Raw genomic sequence first — 14,171 nt, forward strand, 5'->3', positions numbered from 1 at the left:
GATGTTCCAGACCTTATCGTGTCGTTGAGTTGAGTGGTGTTTTGCAGACAGCAGTTCCCAGTGTAGTAATTTATGAAACTTCCCCCGCCAGACTAGAGAGAACGACGGTGTAGGATTTGTCCATTGGGCCAAGATAGAGTCTCTGGCAATTAGGCATATTTTGTCAAAAAGCAACAACTGATTGGTTGTAAGAGTTATAACTTGTTCTGGGATTTCACCCAATAACCAGATTGTCGGGTCCAATGGTAAGACACATCCCCATAGTTTATGGATCAGATGTTGTAAGTATCCCCAGAATATCTGTAGGCTAGGGCACGCCCAAAAGCAATGGCGAAAGTCTGGATTATGCAGGCCGCATCTATCACAATTGCTATTCTGTGCAACGCCCATGTAGAAAGCTTGTTTCTGGGAGTAGAAGGCGTGATGAAAAAATTTGTAGGCCTTGTCCCGCAGCAGAACATTTTCAACAGAATTTGGTATTCTCAGAAAGCAGTTCTTGACAAGAGGACGAGCCACATTCAGTGAAAACATGTGATTCCATTTAGCAGCCACTAAGTCTAAGACGGGCCACGGATTTAAACATTGTAGGGCAGCATAAAATTGAGAGCATGAACTTCTTTTGCCGTCTTCACCCTTTAAGAAAATCCGAATAGCATTATGATGTTGGAGAAAACCCGGGTGAAGACCTTGTTGTTGTAGCAAAAAATGTCTGATTTGTAGGTATCCAAAGAAATCAGCATTCGGTAAGGAGAAATGGGCTTGCAATGCCAAAAAACTGTGTAGCTGTGGAGGTTGGATAACCTCGTCGAATAGTTGATTCATGAACTTTAGTCCCAAATGATGCCACCGTTGAAAGAGCAAGTATGTCATACCCGGCGGAAACAGTATACAGCCTCGAATAGGCAAATTAGCATGCGGCCCTGAGGAAATCTGCATCCTTCGACATAGTTTATTCCATGCCAGTTTAATAGGGCGCACCACCACGCTTTTTGCAATATAAGTTGGAAGTTGGGCAGCTTGAAGCTGCAAAACTGCTCCCGGAGCATGAGGAGAGAACCAGTTTTTGTAAAGGTCCAAAGGAGAATAAGAAGAGGTGTCACAGACCCAGTCTTTAACATGCCGAAGGAGGCTAGCTTGATTGTAGCTTTCTAAATCGGGACAGTTAAGCCCACCTTCTTGTTTAGGGGCCATGAGCACCCGCAACGGGACACGAGCCCGTCTACCATTCCACAAGTAGGAGGTAATACCTCTTTGAATGTCACATACATCCCCTTTTTTCAACCAGATAGGCAGCATATGAAACAAATACAACCATTTCGAGATTTCCATCATCTTTAGAAGCAATATTTTCCCAGATAAAGATAACGGCAAACCTTGCCAGGCAGAAAGATTCTTGAGTAATTTCGTTTTTAGCGGGAGAACGTTTAGCACATAGAGGCGGTTAAGATCCGCCGGTATATGTACCCCTAAATATTTGAGTGAATGTGTGACCCATCGCAGCGGGAATACCCCAACCCACTTTCCCTGCAACGTACCCAAGACATCCAACGTCTCTGACTTATCCACATTTACTTTCAAACCCGCAAACCTCCCAAAAGCAGATTGAATTTGTAACACATGCGGCAGAGACACAACAGGATCACTAAGGAAAACCAGCATGTCGTCCGCAAAAGCAGCCACCTTAAAGGAATTGTTATGATGCAGCAGGCCGCGGACCAGCGGTGTTTCCGCCAGTTTACGGAGCAGAGGATCTAAAGACAAGATATACAATATGGGTGATAAAGGGCACCCCTGGCGGACCCCTCGTGTAATCTGAAACCCATTAGAGAGTGAATCATTTACCACTATCTGAGACACCGGGTTTGTATAGAGAATGGAGATAGCCTGGATAAAATGTTCCGGGAACCCAAACCTGTGAAGAACCGAAAACATATATTCCCAAGAAACCCGGTCGAAAGCTTTCTCCGAATCAAATCCCACAGCCATTGATTCAATTTGACAGTGGTGGGAGGATTCGATAGCAGAGATAAGCCGTATGACATGGGCCCCAGCGTTTCTGCCATTCACAAAACCTGCCTGATGCGAGGATATTATGCTCGGCAGGACCGAGTTCATGCGAATTGCTAAAATTCGGGCATATATCTTAAGGTCCGTATTTAAAAGGGAAATCGGACGATAGGATGATGCCTGAAGAGGGTCCTTACCCGGCTTAGGTAATACTGTGATGTGTATGCCCTGTTAAATTGGGCAGGGAAGCGTTGGACGTCCCAGGCATGATTGAAGAAAGCTGCCATAGAGGTAGCAAGAGAGGGGCTTAAAATTTTGTAATACTCTGAGGTAAGGCCATCAGGACCTGGGGCTTTGTGGTTCTTACTTGTTCTAATTACACCTTGTACCTCTCCCACGGAAATAGGTCTGGTCAAAAGATCTACCTGCAAAGGGGTAATCTGTGGCAGTTGTAAATCTTGAAAAAACAGATTTTCATCCGCCTGCCCACCTAATCTATCTTCGCTATATAAGTGTTCATAAAACAAGCGAAAGATTTCGCAAATATCTTCACTTGTGTGGGAGGTTATGCCTACCGAGGAGGTGAGACTACCAATGAAAGTCTTTTTCCGTTTGGTAGCCACCAGCCGGGCCAACAGCTTACTGGACTTATTGCCATAGCGAAAAAAGAAATGCTCTGAGGCCTTCATAGAGCGTTGAGCTCGGACATGCAAATGTGCATTTAAAGCGTTAAGACATGCCCTATAAGTTTCCTTGTTGGAAACCGTGGGAGCTATAGCCAGTGCGTGCTTTGCTGCCTGCAACTCAGTGTCTAACTGCAGGATAGCGGCATTTAACTTTTTCCGCTTCAAGGCCGAATAGGCTATCACCTCTCCTCGAAGGACAGCTTTACTGGCCTCCCAGAATAAAACGGGATCTCCACTATGCTGATCATTATGCATGACGTATTCCCCCCATTTGTCATTCAAATAGCGGTGAAATTCCTGATCAACCATTAGCTGACCCGGGAACCTCCAGAATTTGTGACCGGGACGCGTTGAAGATAGCCATAAATCCACCCAAATAGGGGCATGGTCAGCGATAATGATAGATCCTATGTCCGCCCCCGCAATGCTGGAAAAAAGGGTGGTAGGAATAAGGATATAATCGATGCGGGACATAGTGGCATGCGCTCTAGAGACATGCGTGTATTCCCTTACCTCGGGATTTAGAGTACGCCAGACATCAATAAGTTCTAGGCGCTGACACAAGTGCCGGACATATGAGTCCGAGGTAGGTCTGTAGCTGGTAGGCAGGAATGATTTATCCAGAGCGCTATTAACGAAGCTGTTAAAGTCCCCGACTAAGAGCAGTTCCCCTTGTGTGGCTGTCATGAGTGTCGTGGCTAAATGGTTGAGAAAAACAGAGTCATATATATTTGGGGCGTATAGGGAGCATATGGTCACCTGTTTCCCTGCTAAAGTGCCTGTCACCAAGATAAATCTGCCCTCCGGGTCTGTAACCTCCCGTTGAAAGGTAAATGGGGTATTTTTATTCACTAAGATGGCCACTCCCCCCTTTTTCCCCTTAGCCGCCGAAAAGTAACAAGCAGAAACCCATTCCCTACACAATTTTTTACTCTCAATTTCTGAAAGGTGTGTTTCTTGTAAACAAGCTATATTAACGCGCAAGCGTTGTAAATGTTGAAAGATTTTTTTCCTTTTAACAGGGGTTCCTAAGCCATCCACATTCCATGATATGATCCTACACTTACTCCCCATGGTCATCAAAGTAGAGACATAGAAAAGATAACGTCACATATTTGAGATAGAGGACCGGCTCCCAGCTGACCAAGTCCTCTAAGTCCCCATTACCCCCCCCACACTAAACACAAAGAGGTAGTGCAGAAAAGAGAGGTACATATAGAAAATCCCACATTTTGAATGCTACCAGAACTCCGTCTCCCTTCCCCCCCCTTCTTCCCTCGCCCCTGAAACATACCCTGATAACCCGTTCAGATCCTAAGTCTGAACAAAGATCAATGTGAGTGTTCAGTCGGCTCAGAGCCGACTCCCTGCCTCCAAATTACAGCAGAAAAAGAAGAAAGCATCCCCCGTAACAGACCTGCAGCACACTCAAAGTCACTTGTTCAAAGAGTCCATAAACTTAGTGGCTTCGTCCACACTGTTGTACAGTTGCCATTTACCATCATAATTAATACGTAATTTTGCTGGGAACTGCATACCGAAACGGATATTTTTAGCAATCAATGCACTGCACACAGGCGCGTACGCCCGCCGTTGAGCCGCCACTTTCGCCAAATAATCAGGGGCTAAGCGCACCGGAGTGCCTTGGAATTGCAGGTTTTCACTCTTCCGTGCGGCTTGCATGAGAAGCTCCTTATGTCGGTAGTTCAGAATTTTTGCTATAACAACTCGGGGCCTAGTTTGTGCCGGACCCCGGACTCCGATTCTATGCACGCGCTCGATCTCCAGGGACCCCTGCAATTCTGGAAGGCCTAAAGCCTCCGGCAGCCATTTTAGAAAGGTAGAACGCAGAGAATTATCCTCTAAGGCTTCCGGAATGCCCAGGAATCGGATGTTGGATCTTCTAGCACGGTTTTCAAGGTCTTCAGCCTTATCCATCTGCTCCTGAAGTTTGTTTTTAAGGGTAAGTACTTTCCCTTGTAACTCCGTAACCGCGTCTTCCAGAGATGATGTACGGTCTTCGACTTGGGTGAGACGGGGAGCATATTCTTGGAAGGAGTCCCGGAGTTCCGCTAGATGATCTGAAATCCCGGTTAATTTGCCCTCCAGAGCCGCGAGCACCGCATCCTTGATAGCCTGCACCACAGAGGGAGACAGGGCGTTCACCTGTGAAGGCTCTCCCGTCCCCAAGCCTGGGGAGCCGGGCGCCATTTTGGGGTCCGGGCCCTTAGGGAGTTCCTTGTCCCTTTTAGCTAGCTTAGGTGCCATATTCGACGGCGATTTGGACATAAAAGAAGTGATGGACATGTGGGGGTCCAAATCCGTCGAGTAGAGGTCTGCTCCTAGGGTTTTGCAGGTTTTAGAGGCCGAGAGCCGGGTGAGCCTTCCGGAGAGAAGTCAGTTGCGACCGACCGCTCTCACCACATCACGTGATCATGTCATGAAGTTTTGATGCCACTGTGCTTGGTGCCTTACCCATCACTCTGTCTTTTTGGCATCCCACAGCTGAGCCTGAGAGGTGTGGCCCGGTTCTTTATGGCTGCCCCTACCAAGCTTCCTCTTCCTCTACAACCCGATGCTTCTTGCATTCAGACAGCAACCAACAAGGACTGAGCTACAAAGTCTGGGCAAACAAATAAGCGTGGGGGTAGCTTACTTATTGTGGCGGTTACTATCCTAAACCAATTAAGCCTGATACATCACTTTGAATGCATATACGGCATTGCTCTCTGCTTCAATGGCAGGAAAAGAGGATTTACATTCAGACAACATCCAACAAGGCATTGATCTGTGCAGTCTGGTTGAACAAACATCTGGGTAGCTTGCGTGATGCGGCGGTTATAACCCTTAAACATAAGCCTTATGCTCACCTGTGATGCAACTCCAACATTACTCTCTGCATCAATGACAGGGGAGGGCAGGAAATTTTGAAACAGGTAAGTATGGGAAAATAAGGGTGGGAGCTTGCTGGACAGACTGGATGGGCCGATTGGTCTTTTTCTGCCGTCATTTCTATGTTTCCCTCCCCAAGGCCCTGCTGCTGCTGTGCTCCCTCTCACCCCAGAGCTCGCTGTGGCCACCGAGCTTCCTCTTCTCCCCTGGCCTGATGCTGCTCCCGGATTCTGCGGCTCCCAGCCACTGCTGCTGCTGCTTGCTCTGTTTCTGGCAGTCTTACCCTCGCCGAGCTTCTGGGCCCTGCAGCCCACTACCACCGCTGGCCTGCTGCCTCTCTCACTCTCCCCCACAACACCTCCCCAGGAGGAAAGTCAGTGCTTAATACAGTATCTGCTTCCTAAGAGGAACAGGCTCAGTCTCGGGGTATGAGCTGCGAGTATTTGCTCCACGCAGGGGGGAAGCAGATGCATTGTATTAAGTGCTGCTTCTCCTGCTGGCTGGTGAGGAGGTCTGAAAGAGTTAGATGTGCTCTACAGAGGATGGGAGGAGGAGGTAAAAGGATCAGGAGGGAAGGCAGCACAGTGAAAGCTTTGTTTTGTGGAGGGGGTGAGGGAACAGAATGAGTGTGTTTCGGAGGAGGGGGTGAAGAGGGATCAAGGTGAGAGTGTTTCGAGGCTGTGATGATGGGGTAGGGTAAGAACCTTCTGGGAATCGGGCAGAAGGAAGACTAAACTTGGGATGGGAGGAGAGAGGATCTGGGAAGGGGTGCACAGAAAACAGACCAAGGACGAGGGGAGAGGGGAACAGAGATAAGGGGGGGTGAGGCAAAGGAGAGAGACAGTTGACCCTGAAAATAATGGGAGTGGCCACAGGGCAGGGAGGATCATGGGAGGGGAGGCGTGGCCAGACCATACCAGAGATCCCTTTGTCGGGGATAAGCTTTCCAAGGAAAGGAGGGGGATGGGGTTAGAGCTTTCCAGGGGTGGAGAATTTGAGGAGAGGGGTTATGGGGAGGGGAAGGCCAGACCTAGGATGGGGGACAAAGTGATAGAGAGGACAGGGGAGGCAGAAGGCCAGAGTCCTCAGGATGGGGAAGGAAAAAAAAGAAGGAAGGTGCAGGGAGAAGGAGACAGAGGGCCAGAGACTGAGCGAGAGAGCAGATTAGAGACTGAGCTACGGGGAGGTAAGAGGACTGGTTACGTGGTGAAGGGAGAGGGAGAAAAGATCTACGATAGGGAAGAGAGAGAAGACCGGGGAGGGGGGGAGAGAGAACCCTGGATTGGGGAGGCAGGGTATACATTCAAGAAGATAAATGAAGAAGGAATGAATCATGAAGGAGAGAACATAGGAGAAGGAGGAGAGAAAGGAGGAGGAAATGGAGAAAGAAGAAGATCACCATTAGCAATGGTAACATGGAAAGACTTAGTTTTTGGGTACTTGCCAGGTGCTTGTGACCTGGATTGACCTCTGTTGGAAACGGGATGCTGGGCTTGATGGACCCTTGGTCTGACCCAGTATGGCATTTTCTTATGTTCTTAAGATCAGGGCAGATAGAAGAGATGTGAGAAGGGAAAACATTAAAATATCCACTCTGATGGACAGAGATAGAAGGGAGACAACATTGAAACAGAAAAGAAAAAATAATACCAGAGAGCGAGAGAGAGAGAAAAGAAAGGAACACAGACAAGACCAGAGAATGAGAAAAAAAGAGATCTGCTGAGCCAGAAAATCAAGCAAGAGACACCAAAGGTTGGATTTATTGTGTGACGGCGAATATTATTAACTCATCGGTGTGATATACCCTGGGACCCTGCTCAACGTCTTATGACCTGGCTGTGTCTCCCACACAGAATTTACGTGTTGCTAACCGCTAGGTTTCGCTGGCTGATTTAATTTTCTTTCCGGTTTATGCAGGACATACCCACCAGCCAGGCTTTGTTTTGTGATAATAAAAGTTTAGGGTTGTGCTTTGAGGTATATTTTGAGAGGTTACTACTACGTTCCACGGAGACAGCCCAATGGACACCCCTTGCCCTTGTCACACAGGGAACAAGCGTCCCAGATTCGCCCACCACAAATCTAGTAACCTTACTCTGACTCCGCTGCACTGGCCACCTGTAAGCTGTGTTCAGGCACTCAAAGCTATTGCTGAAAACAAACAAATAAAAAAGAGCCTGCGATGGGCTCTGTCAGAATTCCTGGTGAGTTCGTATTATGTGCGTGTGTATGGAGGGAGCAACACAGTAATCACTGCACGGACCAGCAAAACAGGCGGCACTGGCCCTGCCACTCTGCCCTGATCCTGCTGTCTTGTGGTGTTCTTCCATCTTCCACTCCTGTCTGCCTGCAAGTTTCACTAAACACGAATAGGAAACGCCACTGTTTGAGCCCAAAATAGGACGCATTGATTCCTCCGTTGATATTTATGATAAATGAATGAATAAATGATGCAAACAATTTTTTGTTTAAAATGATCAAAATTAATTATTGAGGCATGTAAGGGATTTCCTACAGCTGCAGATTATCTAACACTAAAATCAGATATCGTGCATCAGAGGTTACCGTAAAAGGGAGCAGAATATTTACATCTTTTAGAGACAGATAATGAGATTTCTGTTGCAGCATAAAATATACAGTGGTTTTTATATACGGTAGATATTGTTTTAAGTTGCAGGTTTTACAGAGTAAATAGAGTTATAAAGGTAATGAAACTCCTGCATCTAACTCAAAGTTAACTTGTACATCTCAAATGCACTGCAAATTGACTTACCCAGTTTAAAGTAGTAATTTAGCCAGTTATCTTGTGCTGTCCAGAGAGCATGATGAAGTCACGAAGGCGGTCACAACACTCTGTGTATCCACTGCAGTCGAGTCATCCTTCTGGAGAATCAGGATCCTGTCTTAGTACGGAGGGTAGCCAGCTGGGCCTCCAGCAGGCAAACGACAGGTCGCCACCACAGTTTCATCTAGAACTTGCAGATGCCTCTGTAAGCTATGCAGGCAGGGGACAGGAGCACAGATTGGCTTGACTTGCTAGGGCTTAGGCATGGTTGAAATTGGTAAGCATGATTAGGCAGGCACTCCAAAGTTAATGGAGCAAGGCTGGGCTGAGCAGAGAGTCCGGTTTCGAAGCTCAGTCTTAAGCTTCGTAAAAGCGTAGGGAGCAGAGTTCACAGGTGTGAAATCTGTATGAACGGCAGCGAGCAGAGCGGTGGCAGTAGTAGTTCTGTTCGATCCTAAAACTGTAAGGCCAAAGTCTTTTCTTTTCTCAGGACTTCATACAAATGCAGAGGGTCCAAAATTTAATATTGATTGGAATTACCACAACCCACTGGCATGGGATTTAGTGGGCTTCCGATATGACTTCATCTTAGCTGGTATGTATTTTCATATTCTCATGGAAGATGCTGGCGTGAGTTGGAAGACATCCGTGAAAAATACTGAGTCTTGTAATTACATACAAAGTTTGTGTCCAGCAGCACCAGTTAAATTGTAAGGTAACGACAGAAAGCTCAACTGCAAGGGCCATCATGTGGCTGGACTTCCATCTTGTGTTGCTCAGGCCTGCAAAGTTTGCTTCAGTTGCAGGCTCCTTTTCAGAGTGACTGGCTTACCCCTACAGGCAAGCAGACCAAATTAACAAACTGAACCAAAGTTTTTTTTCTGCGCGCATCAGTGCAAAGCGCTAGCATAAAAATGGAGAGCCTGGGCTTCCCGTCGGCTGCCATGTTCTGCCCTGGAAAAGTGGAGACGTGAAGCATCACTGCAGCTGCGTAGGAGAGGAGAGTCTGAGTCTTCCATCACTAGCACCAGAGGAGCAAGAAAGGCAGCTGCCTGGGAACCTAAGGCAGAGAAAAGAAAGCAAACACAGAGGAGGACAGGGAAAATGTTGTGCTTTCTGCTGCTTTCTTATCGCATGGGCTTTCTGATGGGAAATTAGGCTTACATAGGGGCAGGAGAAGGAAGCAGCTGCAGAGTCAGGAAACACAGCACCTCCGCTGTCCTCTTTGAAGAGCGATGTCTCTGTTTTAGTTCTGTGGCCAACGGCATCTCCTGGGTCCAGCAGTTCCTGAGATTTTTGCCGACGGCTCTGTTGCTGCTTTCTTGTTGCCATGGGGGAGAGGTGAAGACTAGGGAGATGGAGACGACAAAGTGTAGAGATGGGAGCCGGGGGGTGGAGAGAACCGATGGGGAAAAGAAGTGGGAAGAGAGGTCAAGAGAAGGATGTGGAGGGCTGGTTTGTGGGGGAGATTAATCAAGAGAGGTGAAAGACTAATAGCTAGGGAGGAGGGGAGAAGTAGGAAGAAAGGGAAATGGATGACTTGGAAGTGTAGGGAAAAGAATCAAAGAAGAAGATTTGAGGGCTGGGAGGTCTTGAGGGGGAAAGCCAGCAATAGGGAACCGAGAGCTGTGAAGTGTGAGGAGAAGGAGAGCCTGAGATGGGGAAAAGGAGGCCTGAAATCCAGCAAAGATGGATGGCTTAGAGGGGTCAATAAGGGATGAGACAGAAAAGTGGAGAGGTCAGAAGTGGAGGATGAGAAATGGGAGAAAGAGAGGTAAAAAATAGTTGGAGAAGAAAGATAGAAAGAAATGAGATTCTCTGATCTTTCTTTAGATGTTTGAGATGGATGAAGGAAGGAGACAAGCATAGAAGGAAAGAGAAAATGCAAAGGAGAACCAGGAAACCAAGTTTAGAAGAGAGACAAGATGAAAGAAGAGGATAGACCAAGGGGGAAAAAACCCCTTACAATCAAAGCAGAGAAATCTAAAAGGAAGAATAGAATTTGTTATAAAGTTTGAATTTTTGCAAACCAGGGGATATACTCGACATCTCAAATACTTGCTAATTTCTGAAGTAAAATGCACGGCTTGGCTGCACATTTTACTTTCTGAATCACGCGCGAATACCTAATAGCGCTCTCAACATGCCTTTGCATGTTGAGGGCGCTATTAGGTTCGGTGGGTTGGACGCGCGTTTTCCGCCCCTTACTGAATAAGGGGTAAGGGAAAACGCGCGTCCAAGGACAGGTTAACAGTGCGTCAGAGCGCACTGTACTGTATCGGCCTGTTAGTAAGGAAATTTGAGTGTGAGAGAGCTCTTGTGCTGAAATATTGATCACCACTGGATATTTTGGGCTCGGGCTGTGTCGTCACTTGATTGAATCTTCTTAAGGATCTGAAAGGCTGAGTGCCCCTGACTTGTCTTCTGCAAACCTTTTCCTTGTCTAAAAAATAAATAGAGACCAACGCATGTGACCTAGAAAAAACATTATTTTCATATGAAGATTCTTTAGTAGAAAGATCAGAATTAACCCTTTTTGTTTTTTTTTTACCCAAAACTAGGGTCTGCAGTCTAAAAGCAAAGTAAACAATTTTTTAATAATGATTTTCTTTTTTTTTTTTTTTTTAATTTGTCAAATTTAAAAGTAATCATTTTTATTGGTGAAATCAGTATCACAATAAACAACCAAAACAAGACAGAGTATTGACTTTGTCAAATTTAAAAAATGTCTCCTCGGCTTACAAAGTTTTCATGGATTTACTCAGATCCTGTATTTCTGCATCGTGTACCTCTGTGGACAAATCCTTTTTCAAGTCTATAAGTTTAGCATCTAATTGGGCTTTAATAGCTACAGTAGTTGCGTTTTCTCTCTCTGTAATTAACATCATTAAATCCAATGAACATTTGTTGAGCACTGCATGCCATTTTTTTTCCCAGAGGATCATCAGCATATCGTAAGTATCCCGAGACTGCTGGGAATGCTTTATGCCCTGCAATATTTGCATAAATTTCCAGAATCTAAACTCTGTACTAATTATGTATTTTGTTACGTGCAAAAGTATCAGACCAACTTTATTCACAAATCTTTTCATTTTCAGTGCAAAACCTGGGACTAGAGCTCAACAATTCTTGTAACTCCTCTGATAGAAACACTTAAAACATCAACCGATAAAGTCAGTGAATTTGTACTTCATGCCATTGTTAGGGATGTGCATTTGTTTTGTTTCATTATTTGTAGGCATATACAATTGTATTTGCATGCATATGATCAATTTTAGTACATAAGTAACAAAACAAAATTTAAAAATGCAATAAAAAAATACCAACCCAAGAAAAGCAAAATGAGTAACATTTTTCCCATACACCCCTCTAATCACTGTGTGTCGTTTCATACCTTCTCCAGAAACTGATGCATCCAAGAACAGGAATACAGAGAGACATCAATGGGAACACGGTGAGAATCCGGAAGGGAACACGATAAAATCAGAAACAGATGGAGAAGATTTCTGCAATTCCTTCCACAATCAGAACATGAAGTATCAATACATCACAGAAAAGAAGCAAGGACATTCAACAGGCAACTCATCCAAGAATGGAACTGTGTGTGAGCAAAGTGCCACACGTCCAGGGGAAGACCAAAAATGTTTACGTGACAGATGTGAGAGAGTCCTCAGGGATCCCATCACTCTGAAATTGCAGCAGAGATCTGACGCTGAAGAGAGACCATTTCCGGGCAGAGAATATGCAAAAGATATCAGCCGGAAAGGCGAATTACAGGAACAAGTGAGAACCCATGCTGAAATGCCTTTTAAATGTTCTGAATGTGGGGATGGTTTCACTAGGAAAGGATCTTTAGTACTACACCAAACAATTCACACCCGAGAGACCACCCCGAGAGAGGTGCTCGACAGGCATTCTGTTACTCTGAATCCACAGCAGAGATCTCGCACTCAAGAAAGACCCTATAAATGTATAGATTATGGGAAAACTTTCAGCCAGAAAGGAGATAAAGAGGAGCAAGTGAGAACCCACACAGAGATGCCTTTTTCATGTCCTGAATGCAGGGACGGTTTCACTCGGAAGAGAGCTTTAGTACAACACCAGATAATTCACACCCGCAAGTTATTTGTAAAGCGTCCCTTTACTCTAAATCCACAACAGAGATCTCGCACCGAAGAAAGACCAATTAAAGGTACAGATTATGGGAAAACCTTCAGCCAGAAGGAAGAATCACAGGAACAAGAGAGACCCCACAGAGACCTGCCTTTTACATGTCCTGAATGCGGGGATGGTTTCTCTAGGAAGGGGTCGTTAGTACAACACCAGATAATTCACACCCGTGAGATATTCATCAAGCATCCTTTTACTCTGAATCCGCAACAGAGATCTCGCACTGAAGAAAGACCAATTAAATGTACGGATTATGGGAAAACCTTCAGCCAGAAGGAAGAATCACAGAAACAAGAGAGACCCCACAGAGAGATGCCTTTTACATGTTCTGAATGTGGAGATGGTTTCACTAGGAAGGGATCGTTAGTACAACACCAGACAATTCACATGCGAGAGAGAGCTTACTGTCAGTTGGAATGGGAGCGTTCACTCAGGACATCCCAATTCCAGCCGATAAAGAAAGCTTGAATACTAGAAAACCGGACATAGTGGTAAAGGAGAAAAATACAAGGACAGCACTGCCAATAGCAGTGCGAGTACCAAGCAACCATTCTGCATTGCGTATGAAGAGAGAAAAAAGATCATCAAATACCAAGGGATGCAATCGGAGAACAAGCAAATGCGGCAGGGAGATACAGAAATAGACCCAGTTGTATTGGGTGCTATAGGCCTGATGAAAAAGAACTTCCAAGCACACACGGACATGTTGCTTGAGCATATGAACTCCAGAAGGACACCGTCTTTGGCACACTACAAATGTTAAGAAGGGCACTAGCAGTAACACTAGCTGTAAATCTGAGAGGATGAGATCCTGAACAAACCCTGGCTTATCAGTGAAGCTCATTCCCGAAACGACCCTTCTCCCCTCCCCAATCCTAGCTTCGGCCTGACTGTTATGCACTGAGAATTTGGAACAAAGCACCCATGACCACCACACCTCGAGCCGTGTTACCTCACCTTCCAGAGAAAGAGAGTCACGGCTATTCTACCGGACCTTCTCCTAAATTCCCCAGCAGAGCATTCCAGTTTTCTGACAGTATTCTTGCTTCGTCTCCAACAGGTGCCAGCCCTCTTCTTCTTATCGCTACTGTAAATACAGTCTACCCTGAATACGATTCAGTTCTAATTGTAAGTTGCCCTGATTATTATTGTTAGACTGTACTGTCCTTGTAAGTTTGATTTTTAATTGAATTGTAATCTGCCTTGTGTGCATTCTTGGACGAGCAGCAGAATATCAGATGTTCGTAAATAAATAATTGGTATGCACGCAGCAAACCCCAGTATAAGTCTCCCTATGCAGAACCTCGCCAAAGGCCTTGCTGAAATCCAAGTACACTACGTCTAGCGCTCTCCCTTGATCCAACTCTCTGGTTGTGCAATCAAAGAAATTGAGCAGATTCGTCTGCCAAGATTTACCCTCTGGTAAAACCCTGCTGCCTCGGATCTTGCAGTCCATTGGATTCCAGAAACCCCCCACTATCTTCTGCTTTCAGCGGTGATTCCATTAATGTGCTCGTCATAGAAATCAGACTAATCTGCCTCCTCCTTACCGCTCCCTACGCTAAAGAAGCACGGAAAAGATCGTGAAGCTGCCAGAACCTTTCTAGGCTCCCTTAAAACCCTCGGGCTCA

At 45.8% G+C, this 14,171-nt stretch overlaps 1 protein-coding gene across 1 annotated transcript in view; it reads left to right on the plus strand.

The window, feature by feature from the left end:
* The window catches only part of LOC115085966 (zinc finger protein 157-like), a 31,851-nt gene extending 18,201 nt beyond the window's left edge, over window positions 1-13,650 (plus strand). Inside the window, exon 4 of the mRNA XM_029592543.1 lies at window positions 11,774-13,650. Within this exon, the coding sequence (XP_029448403.1) occupies window positions 11,774-13,008 (1,235 nt within the window). The 3' untranslated portion in view covers window positions 13,009-13,650. The remainder of the gene's footprint in view (window positions 1-11,773) is intronic.
* Window positions 13,651-14,171: the final 521 nt, after the last annotated feature.

Source organism: Rhinatrema bivittatum, chromosome 2 (genome assembly GCF_901001135.1).
Source record: "Rhinatrema bivittatum chromosome 2, aRhiBiv1.1, whole genome shotgun sequence".
NCBI lineage: Eukaryota > Metazoa > Chordata > Amphibia > Gymnophiona > Rhinatrematidae > Rhinatrema > Rhinatrema bivittatum.